Genomic DNA, 27483 nt, shown 5'->3' with positions numbered 1-27483 from the left:
GATGTTCTTATTATCCCACTTGGTAGGTCCGGAAGGGAAGTAGAGTGAGTGTCTGGTTTGCCCCAGGTCCCATGACAAGTGGCTGCCTAGGCCAGTACCGGGCTGGTCATTTGAAGTCAGAGCCTCAGATTCCCAGATAGCGTGCAGTGCTGCGAAGAGAATGAGCATCAGGGTCTTCATAGCTCTCCTGAGATCTCTCCGCCTCACTTTAGATGCCCTCACACATGGCGCCCAAGTCTGCCCTCTGATTATGAGGGCCAGGCTGGAAGTTGGAAGAGAACTAAGAGTTTAATTACTACCCTGCCTCTGCCCTGGGCAAGTTAGGAAACACTCTTGTCAGCAAAGCAGACCCGAGTGCCTGGATTCTGTAATTTTACTTTCTTACCGATGACTTATGTCACGAAGGTTTAAGTTACTAATGAATATTGGGATTCTCCTCACTAACATGGAGAAATGACTGACTTAGATTTACATTTTTCTTATAGAACATGCTGTAACAGTTGTCTAATGGTGCTGATATGTGAGACAGATCTCATTTTCTGTAAATTCCAACACTGCAGTTAGATGGACATGCATCCTAGAGACTTCCTTTGTGTCACCTCAGTGGAAGGCAGAAGAGGGAAGTTCTTGGTTATTGGTACGAATGTTTGTTTTGTGCTCCTGACCTTTCCTTTGTGCTAACTTCCCTCTTTCTCCTTTGTCTTAGATGCTGTCATTTTTTCAGGGAATGTTTACTTTTTATCATCAGGGCCATGAACTTGCCAAAGACTTCAATCACTACAAAATGGAACTACAAATCAACATTCAGAATGTAAGCTAATGGAAGCTTTCTGGTATTGAAGATGTTTGAAATAAGTCCTTTTCATATGCTTGCTGTACGGAAAACCTTAAGATCAGACTGAGGGGTTGGTGATGGGAAAGTGGGGTTCTGATGCCACCGAGTGGTCAGATCTTGGTGTAACAACTGGTCTTTTGCTAAATAAAGGCTCAAGAAATTCTGCCCCCTGGCGGCACTTCCTGTGCAGTTCTAGGGAAAACTGGTCAGCGCTAAGCCAGGTTTCCCTGAAGGTGCCAGCAAAGCATGCCAGTTCAGGATAGGGCTTTATAATGACTTAAATTTCTTCTCATGATTGTTACTCCCGGATAGACATAGGGCACAAGTGGAATTTATCTCCTACATTTTAGGCACATTCACTGATGTGTTAGTGCTTTTGATCTTCGTGGTTTTCTTTTGGAAAATGCAGGTTTTCTGTGAGGGGTTTTGCTAAAGAGATTTAGAGAAGTTTGTTAAGCATTTTGCTGTATGTGATTTTGCTTAGGTGGGGAAAGTTTTTCCCCCTGAACACCTCAGTTGATCTTGGAAGTGTCCTGGTGAAAGCTGCCTGGCCTTGTTGACATAAATGGAGGCCTAGCCAGGGGTCCAGGGAGAGCCCTGTGACAGCACACACCAGAAGGCACACGGAGAGGAGGAGGGACATCTTGGTGGTGGCGGGTGCCTACTCTCGCATTCATTGTGCAGTTAGAAATTGTACGTGAATGCCTTTTGTGCACATTTTGGTTCCAGTTTTATTTATTTTTTGCTCTAGTTCTTTGAACATAACAATGTAGATGACAAAGTCCCTTGTGTAATTCATGTGTCGATTTGTTTGTAGATCATGTGGATATTTAGCTGGGGTCATGTTAATAGAGTCTTTGAATAGATTTTCCTTTTCTTGTGACTATGGTCCCAAGATCAGCAGAAAGAATTAAAAAATGTATAGTTTGATTATAACACAACCCAGTTTTTAAAGAGAAATGGGCAAATGACAGTTTTCTGTATCTTTCTATATTTTCTGAAACTTAAAGATGGTCTTCTGTGAATCTCCCTAAATGCTCACCTTCATCAAATAGTCTTTGCTTGGTTTTATTCTAATACAAGCTGTCCTTTCTGTCCTGCTGGCCGTTACTGTTGAGAGCACTTGACCTTGGGTGTTGTCTTTGATTTTGTTCCCCACCCCCTCTCTTCTGGTGGTGTTGGGGATGGAACCTGGGGCTGGGTAGCTGAAGTCCTGCTTTGTTTCCCGGGCTGGTCTTGAAGTACAGCGTAGCTGGCACCACAGGTGTGTGGCATTGTTCTTTTTTTTTTCAGTTCTGCTTTTAGCTAATTCGTTTTCCATCAGAAGTCCCAGCACCTTGGAAACACCTGCCCCCCACCCGTACCATCTGTCTTACCTCAGTGGTGCTGTCATTTACTTACTTCTCGGCCATTCATCTCATTTCCTGATGTCAGCTTTTAGTTTAATAAATGGAAAGAGCTGGCTGTATAAAACTATTGCCAGAAGAAAATGCTAGTTATGTTACTTTTATGCTGTATATGACATATACCAATTTTAGAGTTAACCATCTCTGTCTTAATAGAGTAAGTAATTTAGATTAACTTTGGGGGATTCTATTATAGTAAAAAAGTAACAAATAACAAAACCATTTTAAAATCAGAGAAACAGTAAGCTACTTAGAAGTGAAAACAACCCCATCTCATTTTACTTTTTCTGTTACAAAAATGGTTACACTTTTTTTGAGGGACACAGTCTTCACCCATTTTCTGTAATATAGGGTAATAAAAGAAAAGCAAGAAAGTAGCAAGATGGCTTTCAGAAAATAGATTTTTCAGAAGAATGGAAATTGCATCAAAATTAAAGGATATTTTTAAAAAAGCAACTTGAAACTCTTGTGATCTGTCCTCAGAATGTAGGGTAAGGAAAACCAGAATAGAACTCTTCCTGGAAGGAAACACCATGAGAAATTTTAGTATTCATAAGGAATCTCTCAAAGAAACTAAGAATGGCTAAGAAATACTTAAGAATATGTGCAAATATTTTCCCTTAGTTAGGAGATACTGATTTTCTTCAGTGCCTTAATAAAAAGTTTGTTATCATATGGTGGTCATTCCCCGTGGTATTTGGACCATGCCCATTTTGGCTTCATGAAAGTTCTATGATATAGATTTTCCCCTTTTTCCTATTTTGACAAGTGATATCGAGGAGACATACAGAGGGAACATCCTTTCTTTTTAAGATGTTTATGGTACATGTCTACAGCACATAATGGTTATATGCCTTGTGGGGAATTGGGACAGGTATATAACACCTCTAGTTCTTTTTTCTCATATAAGCAAGTACATGATATTCAAGCTTGTCTGTCTGATTTATTTCACTTAACATTATGATCTCAAGGTGCATCCGTCTTCCTACAAATGGCTCAGATTTATCCTTCTTTACGGCAGTGGTACTACTCCATTGTGTGTAATACCACATTTTCTTTATCCATTCATCTGTTGATGGGCATATAGGCCACTCCCAAGATTCAGCTGTCAGGAGCTGTGCTGTTGTAAACATGAGTATGCATATAGCACTGTGGTATGATGTCTTTAACTCTTTTGGGAAGATACCTAGAAAAGGAATAGCTGGAGTAAATGGAATTTGTTTTCATATTGACTTCTATAGTGGTTGTACCAGTTTACATTCCCACCAACAGTGCAGAAGTCCCCTCCAACCCCCAGCGTTTATTGTTGTTTGATTTCTTTTTCTTTTTTTTTTTTTTTGGTACTGGGGATTGAACTCGGGTCCTTGCGCTTGCGAGGCAGGCAGCAGAACCACTGAGCTAAATCCCAGCCCTGTTGTTTGATTTCTTGATGACAGCCATTCTTACTGGAGTACATGGAATCTCAGTGTTCTAATTTGCATGAAAAATCCTTTCTCAAGTTTGACTGCTTTAATGGCAGGGCCAGCCCTGAAACTTGGTCAGACTTGCCCCAGGGGCCAAGGAGGTAAGTTTAGATTCAGACGTAGTGTTGGGATAGAGGAGGGTCCCATGTGCTTTACCTGGGATCAGTAAATACAGGATTAGGAGAACATCCTGATAGGGCTCTCTGGTTCCCTGGACCATAAAAACTTGTGGATGGGGTGGAAGTCCCCTCAACTGTAAGAACTTGGACTTAGCCATGGATGGGAGATCTCAACTCACTTCTTCCTCTCAATGATGATAACTTGTCTGTTCCTCACCTGTTAGAAGGTGTTTTAAGAATATCCATTATTGTCCATTACTGGGGATTGAACTCGGGACCTCGCGCTTGTGAGGCAGGTTGGTGGAACCACTGAGCTAAAGCCCCAGCTCAGGGTTACTTTTAACATCTTTGCAGTAGGTCACGTTATGGTTTGAATATGAAGTATCTTCCTCCCCCAACACACACAAAGAGGTGCTAAGCCCATCAGTAGACTAATCCATTGATGACTTCACAGCTAAATGGGGTCATCAGCAGGTGGGGTCCAGTTGGAAGATGTAGATTACTACAGGGATGCCTTTTAAGGTTATATCTTCTCTGATTCTTTCCTGCTCTTCCTACTTGCTGGCTCCATTGGGTTGAGAAGTTTTCTTCCACCATGCCCTTTGTCATGATATTTCTTCCTTGGAGCCAGCCAACCATGGACTGAAGCTTCTATAACTCTAAGCCAAAATATACCTTTTCTCCTTTAATTGTATGTCAGATATTTTGTCCCTCAATGGAAAAGTTGATGAACTCAGTATGTTTCCTTAACCAGTGAGGAAATGTTTATTGGGAATTCATCATCACTACATCCTGAGTATGGCTTTTAGAGCTGGGATGCCTGTGATACAGTTTGTCACTACCAATTGAGTGACTTTGAACAGGTTATTTCGTATCCTTAAGATTCAGTTTTAAATTTAAATTTGATTTAAAAATACCACGTTTGTTTAAATAAAACAATTTATTACAGTGAAAGACACATTGCCGTTAATCCCTCTCAAAATACTCCTGGCTCTGAACACACTTATTCCATCATTCTTGCCACTTTTTGAAGCAGTTCTGGAAGAAGTTCTCTTCCATGTCTTTTTGAGGTGTGATTAAAAAATAGGCTGAAGAACCTTGCTGAGTGCCATCCAGTGGAAAGGTACATTCATAAAAACATTGTGGTGTGTCCTCATCTATCTTATTCACTGGATCTGGCACTGCGTGACTACTGGTTCTTCCTCTGAGTAAAAATGATGATGAAAGGTAAACATTTTAAATGGATGCAAAATATGGAGGCAGCCATGACAGCACAACTGAAGCCATTCACGAAAAAAGACCTCCAGAACTGCTTCAGAGGGTGGCAAGAATGATGGATTAAGTGTGTTTGAAGCAAGGGAGGGTCCTGTGATGAGGATTGATGGCAATGTATCTTTTACTGTAATAAGTAAAATGAAAAACCTAAGCATTCCTTACATGTTTTGATCCTACCTTAATTTGGCAGGGTAATTGAGAGGGTTAGAAAAGATGTAAAGTACTCTTGTAATCGGACCCAAGTCTGGCTGCTCGTAGCACAACTAAGCTGACTGATGAGGTGTTGAGGCAAAGTAAACTTTATTTGAGAAGCTGGCCGATCAGTATGATGGTGAACAGTTGTTCAAAGTCCATCACACTCTTTGGAGCCAGCATGGTGTTTTTAAAGAAGTTTAAGGAAGTGGGAACAACGGGATGGAAATAAAATCGAGCAGTTATTTTTGAGTTGCAGGCCACAAGCTTCATGAAGGCTGGCTGTCTTTGGGTGGTGAAATCCCAACCACCTCAGGTTTCTATAACCTAGTTTCTTGTCAGTATAGATGTCCATCTTATCTATACAGTAATAGACCATGTGCTCCCCAGTGCCTCCATGCAAGAATGCAGGTTGCTTAAAGGCTATGTTTGTGTCTGCTCTGTTTTCTGTGACATTACTGGTGAGCTATTAAGTTTAGCAAGCCTTTATCTTCCAGGGACAAGAAACTTTTAAAATATGGAGTTAATTCTGCTATACTAGAAATGGTGCTAGTAATAGAAAGAAAAGTATGCGAAATTGCCTCTCTTTAGTGAAAAATTATAAAACATATTTTCTGAATTCAAAAGTCCAGCGTTACATTCTGCTCAGACCCAAAGATCCAGGAGGAGGTTGGAGCTAGGATTAGACCTCTGTCAGACTCACCTTGAAAGCTTCTCCCAACCTTGCCCCTGTAGTCTTCAGATGCCCACTGAAGTAATACTCAGGAAGATTCAGCAGCTGTCATCCATTCTGATCAGAAACATTAATGAAGGAACTTAGGAACTTCTCTCTCAAGCCTGATATTACATCCCCAATCCCTCTGTGAGAAGGCCCAGCCCCAAAACAGAATAGAAGAGCAAAGCCCTTACAGGAGATAGAGATGGCTTGTCCTACAGGAGGAGAGGAGTAAGTACATCGCTGTCTGTGCAGAAAAAAAGGATGGTGAAACTGAGATCCATCTTAACACATTTTCTCAGCTTGGAAGGGAACTAAGATAAAGTGGACTTAAGGAAGTTCAGAACGGATCAAGAAATGAACCCTTCCACTGTGGCTGCAGTCAATTTGTGCATCATAGATGAGATTCTTTTCAGAATACAAGAACAGAGAATAATTATGACAGTGGATTTAGGCATAGACCTTGTTTTTATACTGTCCTTTCTTGGTGGCCATTTTATACAGTAGGTGGGGAAAGCTAGTCCATGTTGGGGTAGATTGTAGCAATCATTTTGGTGTCCTATGGTATGAATTCTGTGATTTTTTTCTTCCTGTCCCTTCCACCTCAATACTAGTAATTTATCAGGAATCTGTGTAGTTTGGATGTATTTAAATGGCTTCAGTGCACTTTAGTTCTACTTTTGATTTAACCCAAAGAAGCACACATAGGTGTCAAGTATTCCCATGTATTTTAGAAGTCTGTCAGCAGCAAGAAGAAAACTAACATCAAGAATTGGAACAATGGAGGGAGGGAGGGAGGAGAGAAAGCAAAAACAATTAACATTTGTTATGTCCATGACCAGTTCCCTATGATGAATGTAATCATTATATATTCCAAACATGTACTGTACTAATAAAAATATGAATTAAGAAAAATTATGTTGAAAAGATAAATAATTTGAAGTAATGTATGGGGAAAGAATGTAAAAACTTGTTAGTTTGGCTACAGCATAGTAATTAGGGCAGACAATTACATTTTCTGGTTTTTAAAATTAGAATTGTAATAAAAGAAAAATTTGATGTGGTATTTCAATTTTCAGTAGCAAATAAATGTGTACAGAGGGATTTATAAATACATTTCCTCTGTAAGAATGGAAATTAAGGCTGGAACCTGGTCCTGCAGACACCAGCAGCCCACGCCCCGCTGGACCTCGCCACATGGCATCTGAATCTGCATAGCAGAGGCACCAGGGGGAGCATAAAGGCCATGGTAATGAGCCCCAGAAGATAGAGCAGAAGTAAACAACAGAGAGGGCCTTTCTGAGGCTTCTCAATGAAAATTGAAGCCCACTGGGAAAGTGAAGAAAAACTCTCCAATAAAAGCATACTGGACCATCATGGTTGGAGGTCAGGGACCTCAACTTGGACCTTGCATCCAGAAATCAGCCTGAATCTCAGTGGACTACAGTTAGCTTGCTGAGACTAATTGACTTAGACCTGCACACTGCTGCCCACATTGCTTGCCAGGACAGCAGAGACATAGCCTGAGGGAGACCTTTTTTGTTTGTTTTATTTTATATGTGTGTTTGTGTGTATTTCTTTTTTCTTTTCTTTTTTTCTCTATCTTTTCTGGCTCTATATTTCTCTCCCTCTTTGCTCCTATTTCTGTCCCATTCTGAATTTTTTCTCTCTTTGTCTTGACTGCCACTTTTATAGGAAGGTGAATACAATTTATAGCTTCCCTGTTGTTGTTAGTTTGTTCTGTACTTGTCTCTCTTCTTTTGCTCTGTCTTTTCCTCCTGTCTTCAACAGATCCCCTCAATTTGCCTGATCTTCCCGTGTCCTCTAGCCTCACTTCTAACCTTTCCCTTTCCCTCTCTCTCTCTACCCCTCCCTTCCCAACCCTGCTAAATCCTTATCCCGAAGGGTAAATTTGCCATATTGAAGGGTTTACTTACTACAAACATATTTTGGGCTGGCTCTAGATTTTGATCTAGCTTGCATGGTTAAAAGTGACAGATTAACTGCTACCACAAACTGTCATTTTCTGAGCTGTGTTTGATGCTGATTGTGTCAATTGGGCTAAGGTGCTGTGACTGATGTAATCAGTTGTCCTCCCTGGTATACTGAAAACAAGATTGCCTAAGAGTCATTAGAGATTCAAAGCCTAAAAAGTCCAGCTATACCTGGAAGAGATCTCTGAGAAGCAGTCACTCCTTAGGGGCTCTAAACACCAGTCATAAAGATACTCAAAATAAGAAATGTTGGAGTATCAGCCCAGGAATTAAAGCAAAAAACAGCACCAACAACAGAATTAAAAATGAGAAGTCCCCTTGGTAGGACACAAACACAGACTTCCAGCTCACCAAAGGCAAATTCTGGGGGAAATAAGATGGAAAATATGATAATCAACCACCTGGACACCCTGAACTGATAGCACAGGAAGTAACAAAACAGATGAATGAGGCTCTAGAAAAATTCAAAACAAATAATTTCCCGGATAACTACAGAGATGGTGAGCAGAGTGAAAGACATGATTAGAGGCTCTAGAACAGAAACAGATAAAAAAAAAAAAATAGATGAGCTCAGAAACATGGTGGAAACCATGAATGCCCAGCATGAGAAAGAAATGGAAACCATGACTGCCCAACATAAGAAAGAAATGGAATCGATGAGACAGATTCAAACAGATATTCAAGAGATTAAAAACTCCATTGAAAGTATGCACAACAGAATAAGCGAATCTGAAGATAGAATATCAGATAGAGAAGACAGGATTGTGGTGAAGGACCATGAAAACAGATTTCTTAAAAATAGTAAGGGACCATGAGAAATCAATCCAGCAGCTGATAGATAATGCAAAGAAGAATAACATAAGACTGATGAGTCCACAAAAAAAGAAGTAAAATTGACATAAAAAAACTGTTAACAGGGGCCGGGGATTTAGCTCAGTTGGTTTCGTCACCTGCTGCGCAATGCAAGGACCTGAGTTCGGTCCCCGATACAAAAAAACCCCCCACAAAAAACTGTTCACAGAAGTAATAAGAAAACTTCCAGACAGAGGTAGAGCATTGGACATACAGATAAGTGAGGCATATAGAACTCCAACTAGCCATGATCAAATCTACACCTAGACATATAATAGTCAAGATCCCAGAAACCCAACAGAAGAACAAAATCCTACAAGCAATTAGACAAAAGAAACAAATCACCTACAAAGGAAAGCCCATCAGAATCACAGCAGACTTCTCAACACAAACCCTCAAATCAAGGAGAGCCTGGAGTGAAGTATTTCAAGCCCTAAAAGAAAATAACTTCCAACCTAGACTGTTGTATCCTGTAAAATTATCTTTCCAAATCAATGAGGAAATTAGATACTTCCATGACAAAGAACACCTGAGAAATTTCATGAACACCAAACGAGCACTCCAGACAATTCTAAACAATATCCTAGAAAAAGACAATGAAGGTCACAACTCCATGAGGCCCAACAGAGGGAAGCCACCAGGCAAGGTAAGAAACTAAAGGGAAAGGAGGAAAAATAAAAAATAAAAGCACTAACAACAGTAAAACATCATGACAAGGATGAGTCAATATTTATCAATTATAACCCTCAATGTTAATGGCCTCAATTCACAAATCAAAAGAAATAGACTGGCAGAATGTATTAAGCAAAATCCAACAATATGCTGTATACAAGAAACACACCTAACTGAAAAAGAAATTCATAGACTGAAAGTAAAAGGATGGAAAACAGTTCTCCATGAGACAGGAACCCCCAAAGAAGCAGGGGTGGCAATCTTATTCACAGAGAAAATAGATTTCAAACCAAAACCAATTAAGAGAGGCAAAGATGGTCACTACATTCTTGTGAAGGGAGCAATCCAAGAGGAAGAGATGACAATCCTAAATATATATGCACCAAATATGAGTGCCCCAACTATACAAAATAAATATTAATAGACATGAAAAACTTATACAGTTGTAGTGGGGGACCTCAATACCCCACTGTCACAAATAGACAGATCATCTAGACAAAAAATCAACAACGAAATTCTAGAACTGAACCAAGCTATTGAACAAATGGACTTAATAGATGTTTACAGAGTGTTTCACCCCACAAAATCAGAATATATATTCTTTTTAACTGCACACAGGTCATTCTCCAGAATGGACCACATGTTAGCTCATAGGGCATGTTTAAGTAAATGCAAAAGAATTGAAGTTACCCCCTGTATATTATCAGACCAGAGTGCAATAAAATTGGAGATCAATAGCATAAGAAACTTCAAAACACCCACAAACACATGGAAATTGAATAACACTCTCCCCAACAACCAATGGGTCACAGAGGAAATTAAAGAAGAAATTAGACAGTTTCTACAAGTAAATAATAATGCCAGTACAACATACAGGAATCTATGGAACACAATGAAAGCAGTTCTAAGAGGGAGATACATAGCAGTGAATGCCCATATTAGGAAAACAGAGGGAGTGCAAATAAACAACCTAATGCAGAACCTCAAGCTCCTAGAAGAAAAAGAGCATGACAAAACCAAAGCTCCTAGAAGAGAGGAAATTATAAAGATCAGAGCCGAAATCAATGCAATGGAGACTAAGAGAATGATACTAAAAAATCAATGAATCAAAAAGTTGGTTTTTCAAAAGAATAAATAAAATCAGTAAACCTTTAGCCAACCTTATCAAAATAAGGAAAGAAAAGGCTTAAATCCATGCAATTAAGTATGAAAAATGTGAAGTCACACAGATTCAACAGAAATCCAGAGGATCATCAATACCTACTTTGAGAAACTGTACTCTAATAAAATGGAAAACACAGAAGAAACGGACAGATTCCTAGATACATTTGAATTGCCAAAGTTAAATAAAGATATAGAAATTCTAAAAATCCCAATTACAATGAGTGAAACTGAAAATGTAATAAAATGTTTACCAACAAAGAAAAGCCCAGGTCCTGATGGTTTCTCTGTTGAATTCTACAAGACATTTAAAGAAGAACTATCGCCATTACTCTTTAAACTCATCAAAGAAATTGAAAGGGAAGCAAGGCTTCCAAATTCATTTGTGGAAGCAAGTATTACTTTGATTCCAAAACCGGGAAAAGGCTCAACCCAAAACGAGAACTACAGGCCAATCTCCCTAATGAGAATAGATGCAAAAATCCTCAACAAGATACTGGCAAACAGAATACAGAGGGTCATCAAGAAGATCATACACCCTGACCAAGTTGGATTTATCCCAGGGATGGAAGGATGGTTCAGCATTCATAAATCAATAAATGTAATACAATATATTAATAGAACTAAAGACAAACACCATATGATCGTCTCAATAGACACAGAAAAAGCATCCGACAAAATCCAACACCCATTCATGATAAAAACCCTACAGAAAATTGGCATAGAAGGTTGTTATCTCAACCTGATTAAGGCTATCTATGAAAAACCAATAGCCAACATCATACTAAATGGTTAAAAACTGAAAACTTTCATGCTAAAATCAGAAACAACACAAGGATGTCCACTATTACCACTCCTGTCCATATAGTTCTGGAAACATTAGCCACAGCAATTAGAAAAGAGAAATAAATGAAAGGAGTAAAGATAAGAAAGGAAGAAGTTAAACTGTCATTATTTGCTGATGATATGATACTTTACACAGAAGACCCAAAAAACTCTGCAAAAATACTTCTAGACTTAATTGACAGATTCAGTAGAGTAGCTGGATATAAGGTCAACACTAAAAAAAAATAGCCTTCTTGTACACAAATAACAGAGCCACTGAGAGAGAATTTAGAGAAACAATTCTTTTCACAATAGCATCCAAAAAATGAAATATCTAGGAATCAGTCTAACAAAGGAAGCAAAAGTCCTCTACATTAAGAACTACAGCACTCTGAAAAAGAAGTTGAAGAGGATATAAGAAAATGGAAAGACATTCCTCGCTCCTGGGCAGGAAGAACCAATATGGTGAAAATGGCCATGCTTCAAAACTGCTATATAGACTTAATGGAATGCTGATTGAAATTCCAACAGTATATTGCCAGAAATAGAGAAAACAATCCAAAAACTCATTTGGAACCAGAAGAGACCTAGAGTAGCAAAAGCAATTCTAGGCAACAAAGACATGGCAGGGGGTATCACAATCCTCAACTTGAAACTATACTACAAAGCTACTGTGATACAAAGAGCATGATACTGGCAAAGAAACAGACCTGAGGATCAGTGGAATAGATTAGAAGATCAAGAAACAACTCCAGACATACTCAGCCACCTCATGTTTGACAAAGGAGCCAACCACCCTCATTGGAGAAAAGATAGCCTGTTCAATAAATGGTGTTGGAAAAATTCGATTTCAACCTGCCAAAGATTAAAACTAGACCTATATGTATCACCATGCACTAAAGTAAGAGTGAAGTGGATTAAAGACCTAAATATTAAAACAGGAACCCTAAACTTGCTGAAAGATAAGTTAGGTAGAACTCTTGAAGACATTGGCATAGGAAAAGACTTTATGAACAAAATCTCAGTAGCACCGGAACTAGCACAAAGAATCAACAACTGGGATCTCATCTTATTAAAAAGCTTCTGCACTACAAGAGAAACCACCAACAGAGCTAAGAGACAACCTACAATGTGGGAAAAAATTTTTTAGCAGCTGTACCTCAGACAAAGGTCTACTATCTAGAATATATGAAGAACTGAAAAAATCAAATCCCTGAAATTTAAAGACCCAATTCAAAAATGGGCATCTGATATGAACAGGACTTTCTCTGACAAAGAAGTAAAAACAGCAAAGAAACATATGAAAAAATGTTCGACATCACTGGTCATTTGAGAGATGCAGATGAAAACAACACTGAGATTCTACCTCACCCCAGAAAGTATGGCTGCTATTAAGAAACCAACCAATAACAAATGCTGGCGGGGGTGTGTGGAGAAAGGAACCCTTCTCCATTGTTGGTGGGAGTGCAGACTGGTGCAACCACTGTGGAAGTCAGTATGGAGATACCTCAAAGAACTAGGACTAGAGATCCCATTTAACCCAGCTATTCCCCTGCTGGGTATCTTTCCAAAAGAATGAAAAGAATCATACCACAGTGATATATGTGCACCCATGTTTGTATCAGCAGAGTTTGTAATAGCAAAAGCTTGGAAACAGCCCAAGTGCCCATCATTTGGAAACTGAATAAAGAAAATATGGTTTTTTTAATAAAATGGAGTACTACTCAGCCATAAAGAATGAGAAACTAGAGTCATTTATAGCTAAATGGGTGCATAATGAGGCCATATTTTTTAAGTGACATAAATAGTACATGTATGTGTAAATACCAAATAGTTTCTCTGGTGTGAGAAACTGAATGTGTAAATAATGATCAAAATGAATAATTGATAATTTGAAATAGGAAGAAAAGGTCCAGAGGGGTAGGGGAAGTGGCTAGGGTAGCAGAAAGGAAAGAAGTGAAAGGAAAAATTATGAGAAAAGGAAAAAATGGAAACAAAGTGTTTGTAAATAGGGAACGGTGGAGGGGTTGAAGGGAGGACAGGAACAGGGAAAAAATAAGAACCAAGATACATCATGTACAGGTACAAGTACCCAATGATAAATATAAACATTGTATACCTAAAATGTACCAATAAAAGAATTGAAGGAAAAAAAGGAAATTATTTTAATTAACTGAGTAGTTGTTAGCTAGAATGTGAAGGCTAGGGAAAATTCTCATGACAAGTACATTTTTATTTTTCCTTTATATCCATGGCACAAAGGAAAAAAAGATTCCTCCTGGGGCCAATAGGCTGCTTGGTTTACTTTCTTGCGGCATTGATCAAGGTTTTTCTCCTTACATGCTTTAAAAACATCATTTAGAAGACTGTAAAAGTCATAGGAAGCGGATTACTCTGAAAATATAGCAATGTTAAAAATTCTATAGGTTGATGTAACAACTGACTCATCAGTTATCTTACCAAAATAATATTTTAAAATATCATATTGATAAACTTTGAAAAGTTCTGTTTGTGATTTGATGCTAAAAGAGTTGTATCACTATTTCTTTCCTGGTAATTTATTTTCAAAAAGCCTAAAAACAAGGCTCTTTTCTTGATTTTTGTAGAACTGTAAGCCCTGGCAATAACAGCCATGACCACCAGGATGTGCTGTAGTTCCACAATGGAAACAATATTGCCCATTTTCAAAGGTTTTAGTGACCGTATTATTCCTGCGTTTTTTGAAGCCAAGGAGTGGAGCCAAATGTGGAAAAAGAAAATTTAAAAATATTTTGCTGAAAGTAAATAATTCCAGATTCACTGTGATTTGAGTATTCAAATTTGAGTATTCAGCAAAACATTAGGCAAGAGTGTTGGTATATTTTTAAGAAAAATTGCCTTTAATTCTCTCTTGTTACTTAAAAATATTTTTCTGTTGCTGTAGAAAAAAATTAGATTAATAAAGCTCTGCTGAAAGTTTTGTTTCCTGTATTACCTAGTGTTTGATGAATAATAGCATTAAAAATCTCAATGACAGTATATTTTATTTAAAAATCATAGTGATATCAGATATAAATTAGGCTCTCTGATACAAAAACATTTCAACTTAGAAGCAACTTTTCTTTTTGGCAAAATCCCTTTTTTCTCTTTTTTTTGGTCTTATTTTTCCCCGATGTCAATATTTATGAACTAGGGGTTGTGGGAAATGTTACCTAGAGCAACAAAGGCCAGAGTTTGCCCTCTTCTGTCCCCAGGGACCTGAGACCGCTGGCCAGAGGGCAGTGTGGGCAGCAAGGACCCAAGCCCCTCTTCCTTTGCACCCTGCAATATGCCCTTTGAAGTGAGAGAAAATTCTACATTTAGCTCCGCCTCATAAGCTGTCAGCTCCAGATGAGCAATGTATGCAAGTTTCTTTATATATCCTTTTGTTACAAAAACAGATGCAGACTTAGAGCAAGCAAAAGAAGCCAGAATCAGTACAAGCGATTTAGAAACTTGGGAACTCCTCTGATAATACTCATAAATTTAAATTTCTGGATAAGACTATTTTTTGATCATGTAATCTCTTTTAGGATTTGGGAGTGTTAGGGTTTGGCAATGACAAATATAGAAGGCAATGAAAATGAAACTCACAAAAATAAGGTCGCATGAAATGTTAGTAAATTATGAGGCTTATGTTAATTTAAAAAATGAATTTTTACCAATTAAGGTGATGGAAAATATAATTTTAAATCTGTGTTTTGTTTTAGTTTTTTTTTTTAAATTGTCACTCACTTAGGGTCTGATCAGAAAAATAAAGGTGAAAACGAACAAGCTTTACAAGGAGGAATAAGAGGAAATTGGGAGTTAGGCTAGAAGACTGGGGCCATTAATGAGTTTTTTTTAAAAAAAAAATACGTAAAAAACAAGACAGGGATAAAATTAAGGTTAAATGAAGTATCTTGGTGTTGATTTTAACTTTCTCCTTTTTTATTTTTTATTGGTGTTTTGAAACAGGGTCTCACTACATAGTCCAGGCTGGCTTTGAACTCACTACCTGTGTATCCCAGGCTGGCCTCAAACTAGCCGTGGTCCTCAGGGATGCACCACCTTGCTGGACTTGATTTGAAGGACCTCATTCTTTTCTTAGTTTAAATCTTTAACCTTTTACCTTCGTAGTTAGTTAAGTCTCCTAGTGTTTTTTAACTAAAAATGTGTTACTTTTTTCTGTTCACTTCAAAAGTTCTTTATTTAGTTTACTTTATTTTTAAATTTCCCACCCAAACACTTAAGTGATTCTGGCACTTAACTGGTTTCCAAAGGGTTGTTATATAAATTGAGATAAAAATTCACAGAACATTATACTTTCCCAGATTGGGAGGTAATTGTCCCATTTCATTTTTAGATAAGTAAAGCAAAAGAATTATTGAGATTAATAAAAAAAGCAATCGGGAAATGATTGCATTGGTTTTTGAAAAAATTTTTTTTTCTGTGGGTAGATTCATTTCATTTTCCAAACATGGGCGTGGCCTTAGGCTTTCTTCTCTACCCTGATCAGCTAATTCTAAATACCTTTCTGCCACTTGCTAGTGGTGTGGCACTGTTCTGCTATTTCAATCCAGCAGCCTCGGTTTCTTCATCTGTGTATGATCTTAAAAACATTTATCTCAGAGACGTTGAGAGCACTAACTTAGTAATGGTTCACTGTGTGGTATACAGTAATGCCCAGTGTGTGATACTTTCCTTTAGCCTTTCCTCATTAACAGGAACACACACACACACACACACACACACACACACACACACACACACACACACAGGCACACAGGGTTTATCTCTGTTAAATAATACCTTTATGAGCCTGTAATACAAAACTTGTTTAAACTGATTTGTATAGCAACTAACATTTTTATTTTTAATTTTTATTTTCAGTGTGGCTAGGGATTAACCCAGGGCCTTATATTTGTGAAACATTCACTCTATCCATGAGCTACATCTCAGTCCCATTATGCCAATCTTGCAACTCAGTGATAGGTATATACTTAAATTAATGTTGGAAACAAGCATCTGAAACCAAAAGTATAAATTCTGGGTGGTTGGCTGGTATTTTAATGTTTTCTTAATATTTGCCTGCATATTTGGCATTCACTTATCATAATGAATGTTTATATATTTATTATAAATGTGTATATATTTACATGTATACCTATGTTTAGCAATTGTGCATAGAATGTGCATTAATTTCCAGATTGTATATCCGTTTGACTGTTTCAAGTAATTTTTGGTATTTTAGGTTTTATATGTCCTATTCATTTCAAAATTGGAATTGTTAGATAAAATTTGATACTGTACCAAGCTGAAAATAGCTAGGTCCCCTTAGCTAGCCACCAGGAACACAAACTGTGAAGATCAAACAAGGTGAGATAGCTTTTTTTTTAAAAAAAAAACCGTACATTCAAATATCTGCTCTTTTCAGATAGTTGCTTTGGAAGTTTAGATATTTCTTTCAACAATATGGCTATTGTTGTAAACCTTTTAGGAACTTCTTTTGGAATTACTCTTACGATTAATTAAGGAATATTAAAGAAAAAGTGGATCTCATTATGTTGTAATCACCTTATTTAGGATAAGAGCAGTTGTATACAGTAGGTTATCACATAGCAGTTATGAAGAAGCTTGACTGTTTCCCCAAATGAAACTTATCCTGGTGAGAAAAAGGTTTTTATTTTATTTTATTTTTTTAGCAATTAGGAAAGTCAGAGCGAATTCCTTCAATGTGTGAAGAAAAAGCAGTTCCTAACTGGAGTTCCAGAACTGTTGAAAATCCTTGGAATGTTACTACCTGCTTCGATGGAACAACATTCATATGTGAGGGTAAATTCCATCTGCTTGTTCAAAACCGGTAACTTTACCTTGTAGCCATGTCTTTTGGATGTAAATGTTTATGGAGTGAAATAAGAATACTTTTAAGCTGAAAGACCTCATAAAAAGACAAATGTTATCATTTAAAAAGGAATCATTGTGAATTTTAAATCAGAAAACGCTGTATTCAGTTACAGACTCTTCTGAAATGAAAAGGAAAACAATACAAAGGCCTTTGTACCCAGATCAGGCCTGTGATGTTCTTTCATCATCACATGGATTTACTTAGCAAGTTACTGCAGTGCTTGTATATATCATTAAATCTAAGCGAGTCATCATAGAATAAAATTATAAAGACCGTGTGGTCCATATTTTGAAATAGAAGCAGGAAAACAATTCAAACTTGAGGATACATTCAGACTTTGATCTTAGCAAACATAAATAGTAACAGGATGGAAATAAAGGTTAAAAATATTTATAATGTATTTGTATGTAGTTATTAATAAAAAAGAGTGATTGGTTTAAAAAAGAAGAGCTAAGAGGAAGAAAAGGGCATTTGTCTAGGGGCCTTTGTTCAACCAAATAAATGTGGGAGTCTGCAGCAAATAAAACCGGTGACACAGACGGAAACCCTTCACTGGGCCTCCTGGTTTTCAGTGTTTAAAGCTGCTCTGAAGGACCCTGTGCTGTAGGGGCATGTTTTTCTCAGACCCTGCAGCCTGGGGGGTGGCCAACCAGCTCCTTTCCCACAAAATTTGGAGTAGACTTGGCGTCTCTGCTGGGCATCCCTTCGTAAGTCCCACTTATCAAATTATCCACATTGTGTCAAGCAGTATCTGAGCAAACACGGGTCTGTTTGAAAACTCAGCAGCTGCGGCTGTGCAAACCGTGAATGCAGTATCTTTGACACACTTGAATCCAAAAATTTTAGAAACTGATTTGTGCTCCTTTTTTGTTATTTTTATATAAATCTGTCTCCCTTTTAAAATAAACCTTATGAATAATTTACATTGCTGGCAGAAATGTGCTTGCTTTTATTTTTATTGAGTGCTGGGGATAAATTGGGCCCCTCAGGGCTGTACGACCTTGTGACCACCCTGGTCTCACCAGGTCACTGTCAGGGAAGCGGGCTTCCCTGATGAATAGAATGGGCCCCCCGAAGGGTCCTTCCATTCTCTGTCCTGGCCCAGTGCCTACTTGCAATCAGGCTGTCTGAAATCTCCATGGGAAAAGTTAATAGCACAGATACAAGAACAACAGATTAAACAGATGAGTTCCCCAAATCTTGGTAGAACTGAACTAGAAAGTTGATGAGGTTGTGGAGACAACCTCCATATCTTTATGCCCCAACATATATCTGACTTGCTATTTTTTTTTAATCTTGTCTAGCTAAAGAAGCTAAAATTATTCCTTAGTTAAGTGAAATGAAGGAAGACAGACATGAAACGTCACATCTTATATGATTCCTTTTATCTAAAATATCAAGAATAGGGTAATCTATAGAGACAGATATTAGATTAGTGGTTGCCAGGGACTAGGGAAGGGGAGGTGGGGAGTGATTACTTACTAGGTATGGGATATCTTTGGGGTGATAAAAGAATTCTGAAACTAGATAGTGGTGATGCTTGCATAACACCCTAAGGATACTTAATCCCTCTGAATTGTATACTTCAGAATGATTAAAACGGTAAACTTTATTCTATGTGTATTTTACCACAGTAATTTTTTTTATACCTAGGTAAAGCATAGGTGAAAAGCAAACAGGGAAAGTAACTATTACATTCATCAGTATCTTAGTAGTAATTTTTAGAGCAATTAAGGGGTTTCTTAGCCAGATCCTAGTTATTGGACAGAGTCAGAAAGTTGTGATGGATGGGCAAAGCTGGGGTTGCACATTTGAGGAAAGGACGGAGAAGGAAGAAGGCAGGCCAGGGTAGTCTGACTTGTTGTCATGGTTAACCTTGTGTCAACTTGACTGAACCTTAGGGTGCTCATACATTTGGATAAATATTGTTTGTGGGTGCATCTGTGAAGGTGCTTCTTAATGATATTAACATGAGTCAGTAGACTAAGTACAGCAGATTGCCTTTTCCAGTTAGGTGAGCCTCATTCAATTTGCTGAAGGCTTGAACAGAACAAAACAATTGAGTGAGAAAGAATTCTTTTGGTTTGCTTTTCTTTGACCTAGAATATTGATCTGCTTTTTTGTCTCAGAGTCAGACTAGAAATTACAATATTGACTTTCCTGGTTCTCGGATCTTTGGACTTAGACCATTGGCTCTCCTGGTCTCCAGCTTGCCAAAAGCAAAAATTGTAATTTTCTAGCCTTCATAATTGCACAAGCCAATTCCTTATAATAAATTAAAAATCTCTGTATAATTTATATCTCATATATGTCATTTATATCTATATCTACATTTATCTCCTCTTGGTTCTATTTCTCTGGATAACACAGGCTGAGATAGATTTTGCTACCAAAAAATGAGATGCTGCTGTAAAGAGTGCCTAAAAACATGGCAACTGTTTTGGAATTGGATATTGAATAGAAAAGCTGAAAGGGTTTGAAGTACGTTCTAGAAATATAGATATTAAGGAAGATTCTGGTGAGATCTTGCCCAGAAATAAATGTTATTAGAAACCGGCGGGAAGATGATGTTTGTTAAAAAATGGCCTAGAAATGGGTTGAACTATGTTCTTGTGTTTAATGGAAGACAGAATGTGTGAGCAATAAAATTGAATATTTAGTAGAAGCTATTTCTAAGCAAAGTGTTGAAGGAACATCTTGGCTCCTTTTGACTGTTTATAGAGTTATTCTTCCTAAGAATATCACACAGTTGTAGCCAAATGACTCTATGGTCCTGTCTTGTAGAATTCAACTATTCCAGAAGCCTTCCTTTATTTCATCCCATATTCCTCTCCTTCAGTTCTGCTCATATAATCCCATAAATTCATTATCAAGTGATAGTGCCCCCATAACATTAGTGTTCCCTTCAAAACACGCTTCTCTCTCTCTCTTTTATTTTTGCAATAAGCTTAGGCTGATAATTTTCCAAATCTTAAGTTTGGGGTTCTTTCTCACAGGAGATGGCAATGTTAATTATGCCCAAAGCAGGCTGTAAGCAGTGTAGGCTGTAAAGAGTCAACCCCACAATTGGCTTGTTTATAGAAGTGAATCCAGCTGAAGCCTACATGCTGCGGTCAGAGTAATTTGCACCCTAATTCTGTTCCCACAACTAAACCCTTCTTACTAGAAGGACAGTGTTCTAATTACAACCATATATTTTGCCTATTCTGTTCCTAATCCAAGAATGCTTTTGTCTTGTCTTTTAGGAGCCTTGCTTACATTAATTTGCATAGAAACTGCATGACTGTACTTCCTCGCACAAGTACTGCCCTTGCGTGTAGCTCACCTTTACTTCAATTGATTACCAGTAAAAATCAGTGGCTTCGACTTGCCAGCGCCTTCATCAGTTGCACTGGCATTGGTCTCCCTGGTCCCTCAATTTCTCTCTCAGTCCTGTCTTTCAGTTTTTTTTCCTCAGGCCTGCATCCTACACTGGGGAGGAGATTGGAGCTTATTGCAGAGGTTTCTGCTAACATTTCGGGGGTCTCTAGTACTTTCTGCTCAATTCCTGAATTCTTTTTTCAGTTCATCCCTTGCTTCACATTTTTCTATAAGCAGTCAGGAGCACTGCCTCTCTCATCACAGCCCCAGGAGCTAGGATATTTCCTCCTTCATTGCAGGGGATATGGTCACATTTCTAGTTTCAGAATGCCTGACAGAACTTTGCAGTGCCCCAGGGTCGGGTTTTCACTGTAGAGCCTTGGAGGCAGTACTTCCCAGAGCCATGGTTGCATAACCCCTCCATGGGTCCTGAAGGTGAGACTTCTACCCCATGGGTTTGGAAAACAAAGCATTGCACCAAAAATTATTATTGTTGGGCACTAAGATATGATGGAATTCACCATTTAGACTTCCTTGTGACCTGCCACCCTTCATTCTTGTTTCTCTCTCTTGCAATGGGAACATCTATCTCAAGCCTATCATGTTCTTGTTTTTAGGGAGCACATAACTTGACTGGTCACAGCTGGAGAGAAATTTTGCCTCGGGATGAATCATACCTCAAGTCTTCTGCACATTTGATTTAGATGATAAAGATGAAACTTCAGACTTTAGGGTTGATGCTGGAATGAGTTAAGACTTTCGAGGTTTTTAGAATGGAATGAATATATTTTGCATGCAAGAAAGATAATGAATTTTGAATACCAGGGGTGGGATGGAATGAATGTTTGCCTTAAAAGTTAATATGTTGACACTCTAGTGTTCAATGTGATGATAAATGGGCATGGGGAGGTCTAATGAGATCTAGATTATGTCATGAAGGTGGGGTCCTCAGGATAGGATTAGTGGCCTTATGAAAAGAAGAAGGAAAAGGGAGAGGTTTTTCCCACTTGACAACAAATAAAAGGCCATGTGAAGATCATGAGAAGGTCACCATCTGCCACCCAAGGACAGAGTCCTCACCAGTACCAACTCTGGTGGCATCTTAATTTTGGTCTTTCCAGAAACAAATTTCTGTTGTTTTAGCCACTTAGTTTGTGGTATTTTCTTATAGCAGCCTGAATGAAAACAACTGCTGTGTCTCCATGGAGGGTACAGGGGTAGAAGACAAGAACGAAGGAATATATGAAGTGGGAAAGGGGTGAAGGCAAACCCTTGTCTTGCATGCGTCCATGCATGTGTTTCTGGCATTGAACCCTAGGCCTTGTGCATGCTAAGCACACATTCTACCACTGAGTTATACCCCCAGCTCTGCTGTCTTGCATTTGTTCAGTGCTTGCTGTGCTTTGGAGTAAGAAATCTTAGATTTGGGCAAATACAAGAGTTTATCAGAATGGCAGCCCCTCCTTCAATGTCTTTACTGTCAGGAGTTCACCATGCATGCGGAGGTGTGCTCCTGCACAGAGCCTGGTAGTAGCCATTAAACAAAGTGACTAACACATTGCCTTGTCCACACATCTGCAGAGGACAAAACCAATCAAAATAAATACAAATTAGAAATGCTTTGATGGGAAATGATCATGTTCTGAAGCTCAGATTCCCGAGTCATTAGTGCACTATAAAGTATCTGGAATTATTATAATTATATTTCTAATGATTGCATAATGAGCCTCACATTTTTTATGGAGAAAAGCAAATAAAAATTCCCAACCTCACATTCATTTTCATAACTGTACTCCAGTAATTGGTGGTAAATAATTTCTTGGTTTATGTCTACTGTTCATTCAGATGGGCACCTCAAAGGAGAAATTTCAGAAGCCACATCTCTGTGTTCAGCTAAATCATAAAGAAGTAGTTTGGACAGAAGCCTCCTTTCGTGAGCTCCCTGACAGTGCTGACTTCCTTTCTGGTAATCCCCTCCCTCATTCTCCCTCTCCACCAAAAACAGCTTCTTTGCTGCCGCCCCATTGCATAGCTTTCTCCCTGTTCCCAGAACCCTGAGGGGCCTTTGAAGAGCCCAGGCCTTGCACATGCACTTCCTTGGCCTGGATGTTCTTCTTGGATTCTTTGTTTGACACAGGTCCTTCAATTTCCAAACACCCCATGGCATTGTATGAGCTGTCAGAAACCTTAGGAATCACACCACACTGGCTCACGGTGTGGGAAACAATTCTTGGGAGAGTCAAATTTGGCTTTTTTATTGGCTCTTTCCTTTGGATAGAAAGGATACCATCTGAACTCTTTTTTTTGGTACCTGAGATTGAACTCTCATCTGAACTCTTAATTGGCTAGAAAAATATACATAAGAATATTTTATAAGTGCAGGTGACAAGGTGACTGGTGGAGTGTGCAGATTCTTGCTCTGCTATGCCATGCATCAAAAAGGAATCAGAAACTCCTGAGTCCTACCACACAGGCCTGAGCAGTGCTCTGGTGTTTTAGCCTATTTGCTCTGCTCTAACAAAATGCCACGGGCATTCTGTTGCTTAGAAATTATAATTTATTTTGTACAGTTGAAGGGCCTGGAAAGTCCAAGGGCAGAGTGTTGGGACTGGGTGTCTGGTGAGGGCCTTCTTGCTCTGTCCTTACTTGGTAGAAGAGCAGGAAAGCAAGAAGGAACTAAACTAGTTCTTCCCAGTCCTTTTCTAAAATCCTAATCCACGCACAAGGATAGAACCCTCTTGACTGAACCACTTCCTCAGAGACCTCACCTCTCACCACAATGGGGATTAAGTTTTACAACAGTTTTTGGAGGGGACATGTTCAAACCATGACATCTTTGTAAACGACAGCCTGAGTCTTGGAATGTGCATGCTCCTGACCCCTTCCCCTCCAAATGGAAGGGAAAAAGAAAGCCCATTGCTTGTGCTGTATCTACCTTTCAGTGAGGCTGCACAGTGGAATGGAAGAGGTTTGTTTGATCTACTAATTTGTTTTTCAGTGAAACTCTTGTTTGTTTCATTTTGAGGTCATTTCTTTGGAAAGATTAAGGGCAAAGATGAGTGCAAATTAATTGTTTCTTCCATGTAATACTATAATAACTACAAGTTTGCCATAGTCGTGTGTGTGTGTGTGTGTGTGTGTGTTGGGAGTTGGGGAGACAGAAGATGGATGGAGAGGAATTAAACCTTGAGCAAGTAAGAGAAAGAAAATAAGGCATGGTGTGGTAGAACGTGAAATTAAAAAAAATTAAATACCAATGCTTCTTATGATGCAGTTATGTCTAGAAAAAGTCATTGTAAATGAGAAATATTATAAGTCACAACTGCATCTAATACACCTAATGTACTAAACATCATAGCTTAGCCTAGCCTAACTTAGAAGTTTCCAGAACACTTACATTAGCCTGTAGTTGGGCAAATCATCTGGCACAAACCCTATTGTATAATAAAGTATTGCATAAGTCAGGTAATTTATTGAATACCTGCATCTAAAAATGCTGCAAAATAGTGCACTGTGGAGTATGGTTGTTGCCTCTCCTTATCATGTGGCTGACTGGAACTCTGGCTCCAGTATTATGAGTATTGAGTGCATATCACTAGCCCAGGAAAAGATCAAAATTCAAAGAACTGTGTCTACTGAATTCATATTGCTTTTGCTCATCGTGAAGTTGAAAAATTGCAAATCAGATTGATGCAAGTTGGGATCATCTGTACAGGAGTATCAATAAACAGGCAGGAGAAACTCACAAGGGATCTTGAGAGAAAAGAACATGTGGGTATGTAACACAGTAATCACAAGAAGTTAGAGCTGAGTTGGATCTTAAAGAATATTGACTCAATTCTCTTCATTTGAAACATGATAGAAGTGAAACCCAGGGAAGCTATGTGAATTTACAAATTGGTTAAAGTCAGAGGTAAGAGGAATACACAAGGCTCTCATTCCAAGCACATGGATGTCAGTGGGGGAGGAGCTTGAAGCTGAAGATAGGACTGGGATGTGATTTTTTCCTGCTCACTACTGTTGAAGGCTAATATTCTTAAAAAGAAGAATCATGCCTCTGATATAAATACAAAATCAACATTCACCATAGATTCTGGTTAACTCATTAATTTTGAAAGAACTACTGATATTACTGGTTGAAAGAATTCAAAGTACCACATACACGTATAGGTAGATAAGAAATGCTGAAATGAATTTACAAATAAATGTGACTTGGCATAGATTTTATTTAAATAATTACTGGGAGATTCAGTAAGAAATTAAAACTTTTTAAAAGGGGAACTCAAAGAAACACATCCATATACAGGAAGATAAAGAGTTCAAAAATGAATCTGCAAACACATGTAATATGGATCTAATGATCAGATAATTGCATTCGCTTTGACACAAGCAATTTGCATGTGTATGTACAAGGATCATTTGTACTATTTTCAGTTTTCTACAAATGACAGAATTGCAAAATAACTTTTAAAAACCCCTCAAACCCCCTCCAGAAGTAAATATCCTCTACCACCCCCAAAACAATGAAAGGCAGAGATGATCAGAAAGGGTGTGGTTGTATAGGATATCCACTCCATTCCCATTCCAAAGTCTTGCACAATACCTGGAGTTGAAGGTGATGCTCTCTTACTTCCTTGACTCACAATGCTTCCTTTGGCAGTAATGGAAAACAGAGTGTTATGGTTTGTGTCTAGATGTCCTCACAAACCCTCATGTAGTCATAGGCTATTGTGGAGGTGGCTGAATCTAGACTGCATGATTGATTCATGGCAGAGCTAGAACTGAGGGCACTAGGATTAAGGGCATGAGTGCTACCCACCCTAAGTAGTCTGAATAAGATAAAAGAGGCAGAAAGAAACTCTGAAGGTCCCTTGTTGCTTCTGCTGTCTTCCACTGCCTTGAACTGTTGCCCTCTGCCACCCACCTTGGAGCCAGTGAATTGTGGACTGAATCTCTACAAACTGTAAGCCAAATAAACCTTTCCTCCTTTAACTTTGGGTATCGGGTATTTTGTCTCTACAACTAGAGAAAAGTAACTAAGACACAGACTAAGAAAGTGAGCGGATTCAAGGAATATATTCAGGGCCACGCTACACGCATCTCTGTTCAGGGTGCCCCTGCTGTTACTGCCTCATGAAATACTTTCACCATCATTGCTGGGTGCCTTTTGGCCCAGTAAATTTGACACTTCAAATTAACCATTTTAGTCATTCAATATTTTATATCAACTACTAATTCTTTTTTCCAGTTTTTATTTTTATTAGTCTATGTTTGCAGTACATAATGTTAACATTCCTTGTGGGTCGTTGACACAGGCACATAACTCATCTCAGTTCTGTTTTCATCCCCTTTCCCTCTCCTCCCTTCCCATTCTTCAGTATTATGGAGTGGTTGTTATTGAGTGCAGTGGGGGTTTAAATATTATACAATATGTATATGTTTTGAAACATATGTGGTAACCCACTAAGATGGGCCATTTTCATGTATCAGTTAAAAAAAGAACAGTGGGGAACAACAATATCTTGAGTAAAAACAGTTGCAAGCTAGCTACCATTTTATGTAGACCTCATTTATTGTATGTGTGAAAGGTCTTAATGCTGAAGTTAGTATAAAAGCCCATTAATAATGTAAAATCAAGACTGCAATAATGGTTTAGGAACCTGCATCCTAGCTTCTAACTAGAAATCCATTTTCTTTTTTTGCAGTAATTTAACCTTTTTGGATTTGGTTTCTTTGCACATGAGGGGGTTGGATAATATGATTTTTAAAAATCAGTTCCAGCCCTAGAACCTTGGTTCCCAATGAATAAATAAACTACAGGGGAAGCCCTCTATGCTGCTTGGCAGCATGATGCACATGGACAAAGAAAACATTTCTTTGAAGTTCTGTGTGGCAGATTTTGCAACTAAAGGACAAAAATAATTTGACCTGGCCTTTATTTGTTCTAGTTGGCTAGAAATAAACAGTTTATTCTTGGAAAAATGGTCTTTATGATGCTCCTCATTCCAAGACTCTTCTTATGCATTACATTGCCCTCACTCATAACCTTTTACAACTGGTTTCCCTACCTCAGTGGATTATACTCTGATTAAATCTTGTTATGCTGCAATATTTCCTTACCTAGTTTTGGGAATTTAATTGTGTTATTTCTGAAGTTAAAGGCTTAGCTTTGCTTCAAAAAAACGCTGGTGTTAGCGAACTGGGGAGAAAATGTGGAGCTGTGCAGCCCTCAGAAATTACATTTTGTTTTACCCAGGAAATCACGAAGACCTGAGTATCAATTTTGCTGCTCAGAGGAATGAGGCATAGGTTTCCCACTATTTCCGCAGGCCCATGACGAGGATGAGGTGGGGGAGCTGAGCAAAGTTGCTGGTATAGGGGCGTGAGGCCACCATGTGCAGACCCAGGGGTCAGGACACCCTAGAGCACGTGAACCTCTCTTTGGCCCCTCTTAAATTCATTGTGCACTCCCTTTTCCCCCAAGATCCTCTGATGAAAACATGCCTTTCATGTTTTCTAATGTAATTTCCCTTCAGTCTGAGTTTCAGGGTGTAACTTTCCTTAACTGGCTTTTTAAAGATCTATGTCCTTTTATGTTTTAAACCATTTGTGCATTGTTGGGTGATTTTACCAAGAGAAACATTTTTTGCTCAGAATATTTAAAGTTATTATTGCTAAATCCACTAACGGGACCTGGCTTGCTAAAAGC

The 27483-nt window shown here is 38.4% G+C and overlaps 1 protein-coding gene across 21 annotated transcripts in view; it reads left to right on the top strand.

The window, feature by feature from the left end:
* Arhgap10 (Rho GTPase activating protein 10) overlaps positions 1–27483 on the top strand; it is a 152633-nt gene that overhangs the window by 68360 nt on the left and 56790 nt on the right. For 7 of the 21 annotated variants that reach the window (XR_015443975.1, XR_015443984.1, XR_015443982.1 and 4 more), the window contains exons 10-11: positions 707–811; positions 17212–17341. Coding sequence is in view for 7 of the 21 variants with exons in the window: in XM_087193361.1 (XP_087049487.1) it covers positions 707–811; positions 17212–17341 (235 nt within the window). In the remaining 14 variants the exon portion in view is untranslated. Of the gene's footprint in view, positions 1–706; positions 812–17211; positions 17342–21391; positions 22547–22619; positions 27398–27483 lie in introns of those variants that run through there. The other 14 variants (XR_015443979.1, XR_015443977.1, XR_015443978.1 and 11 more) reach the window with 9 other exon arrangements.

Source organism: Heterocephalus glaber, unplaced genomic scaffold (assembly GCF_053883595.1).
Source record: "Heterocephalus glaber isolate CG9 unplaced genomic scaffold, H.glaber_assembly_v1.0 deba00001587, whole genome shotgun sequence".
Classification (NCBI taxonomy): domain Eukaryota; kingdom Metazoa; phylum Chordata; class Mammalia; order Rodentia; family Bathyergidae; genus Heterocephalus; species Heterocephalus glaber.
Note: the sequence above shows the minus strand (reverse complement) of the source record. Positions and strands in the feature narration are given on the sequence as shown.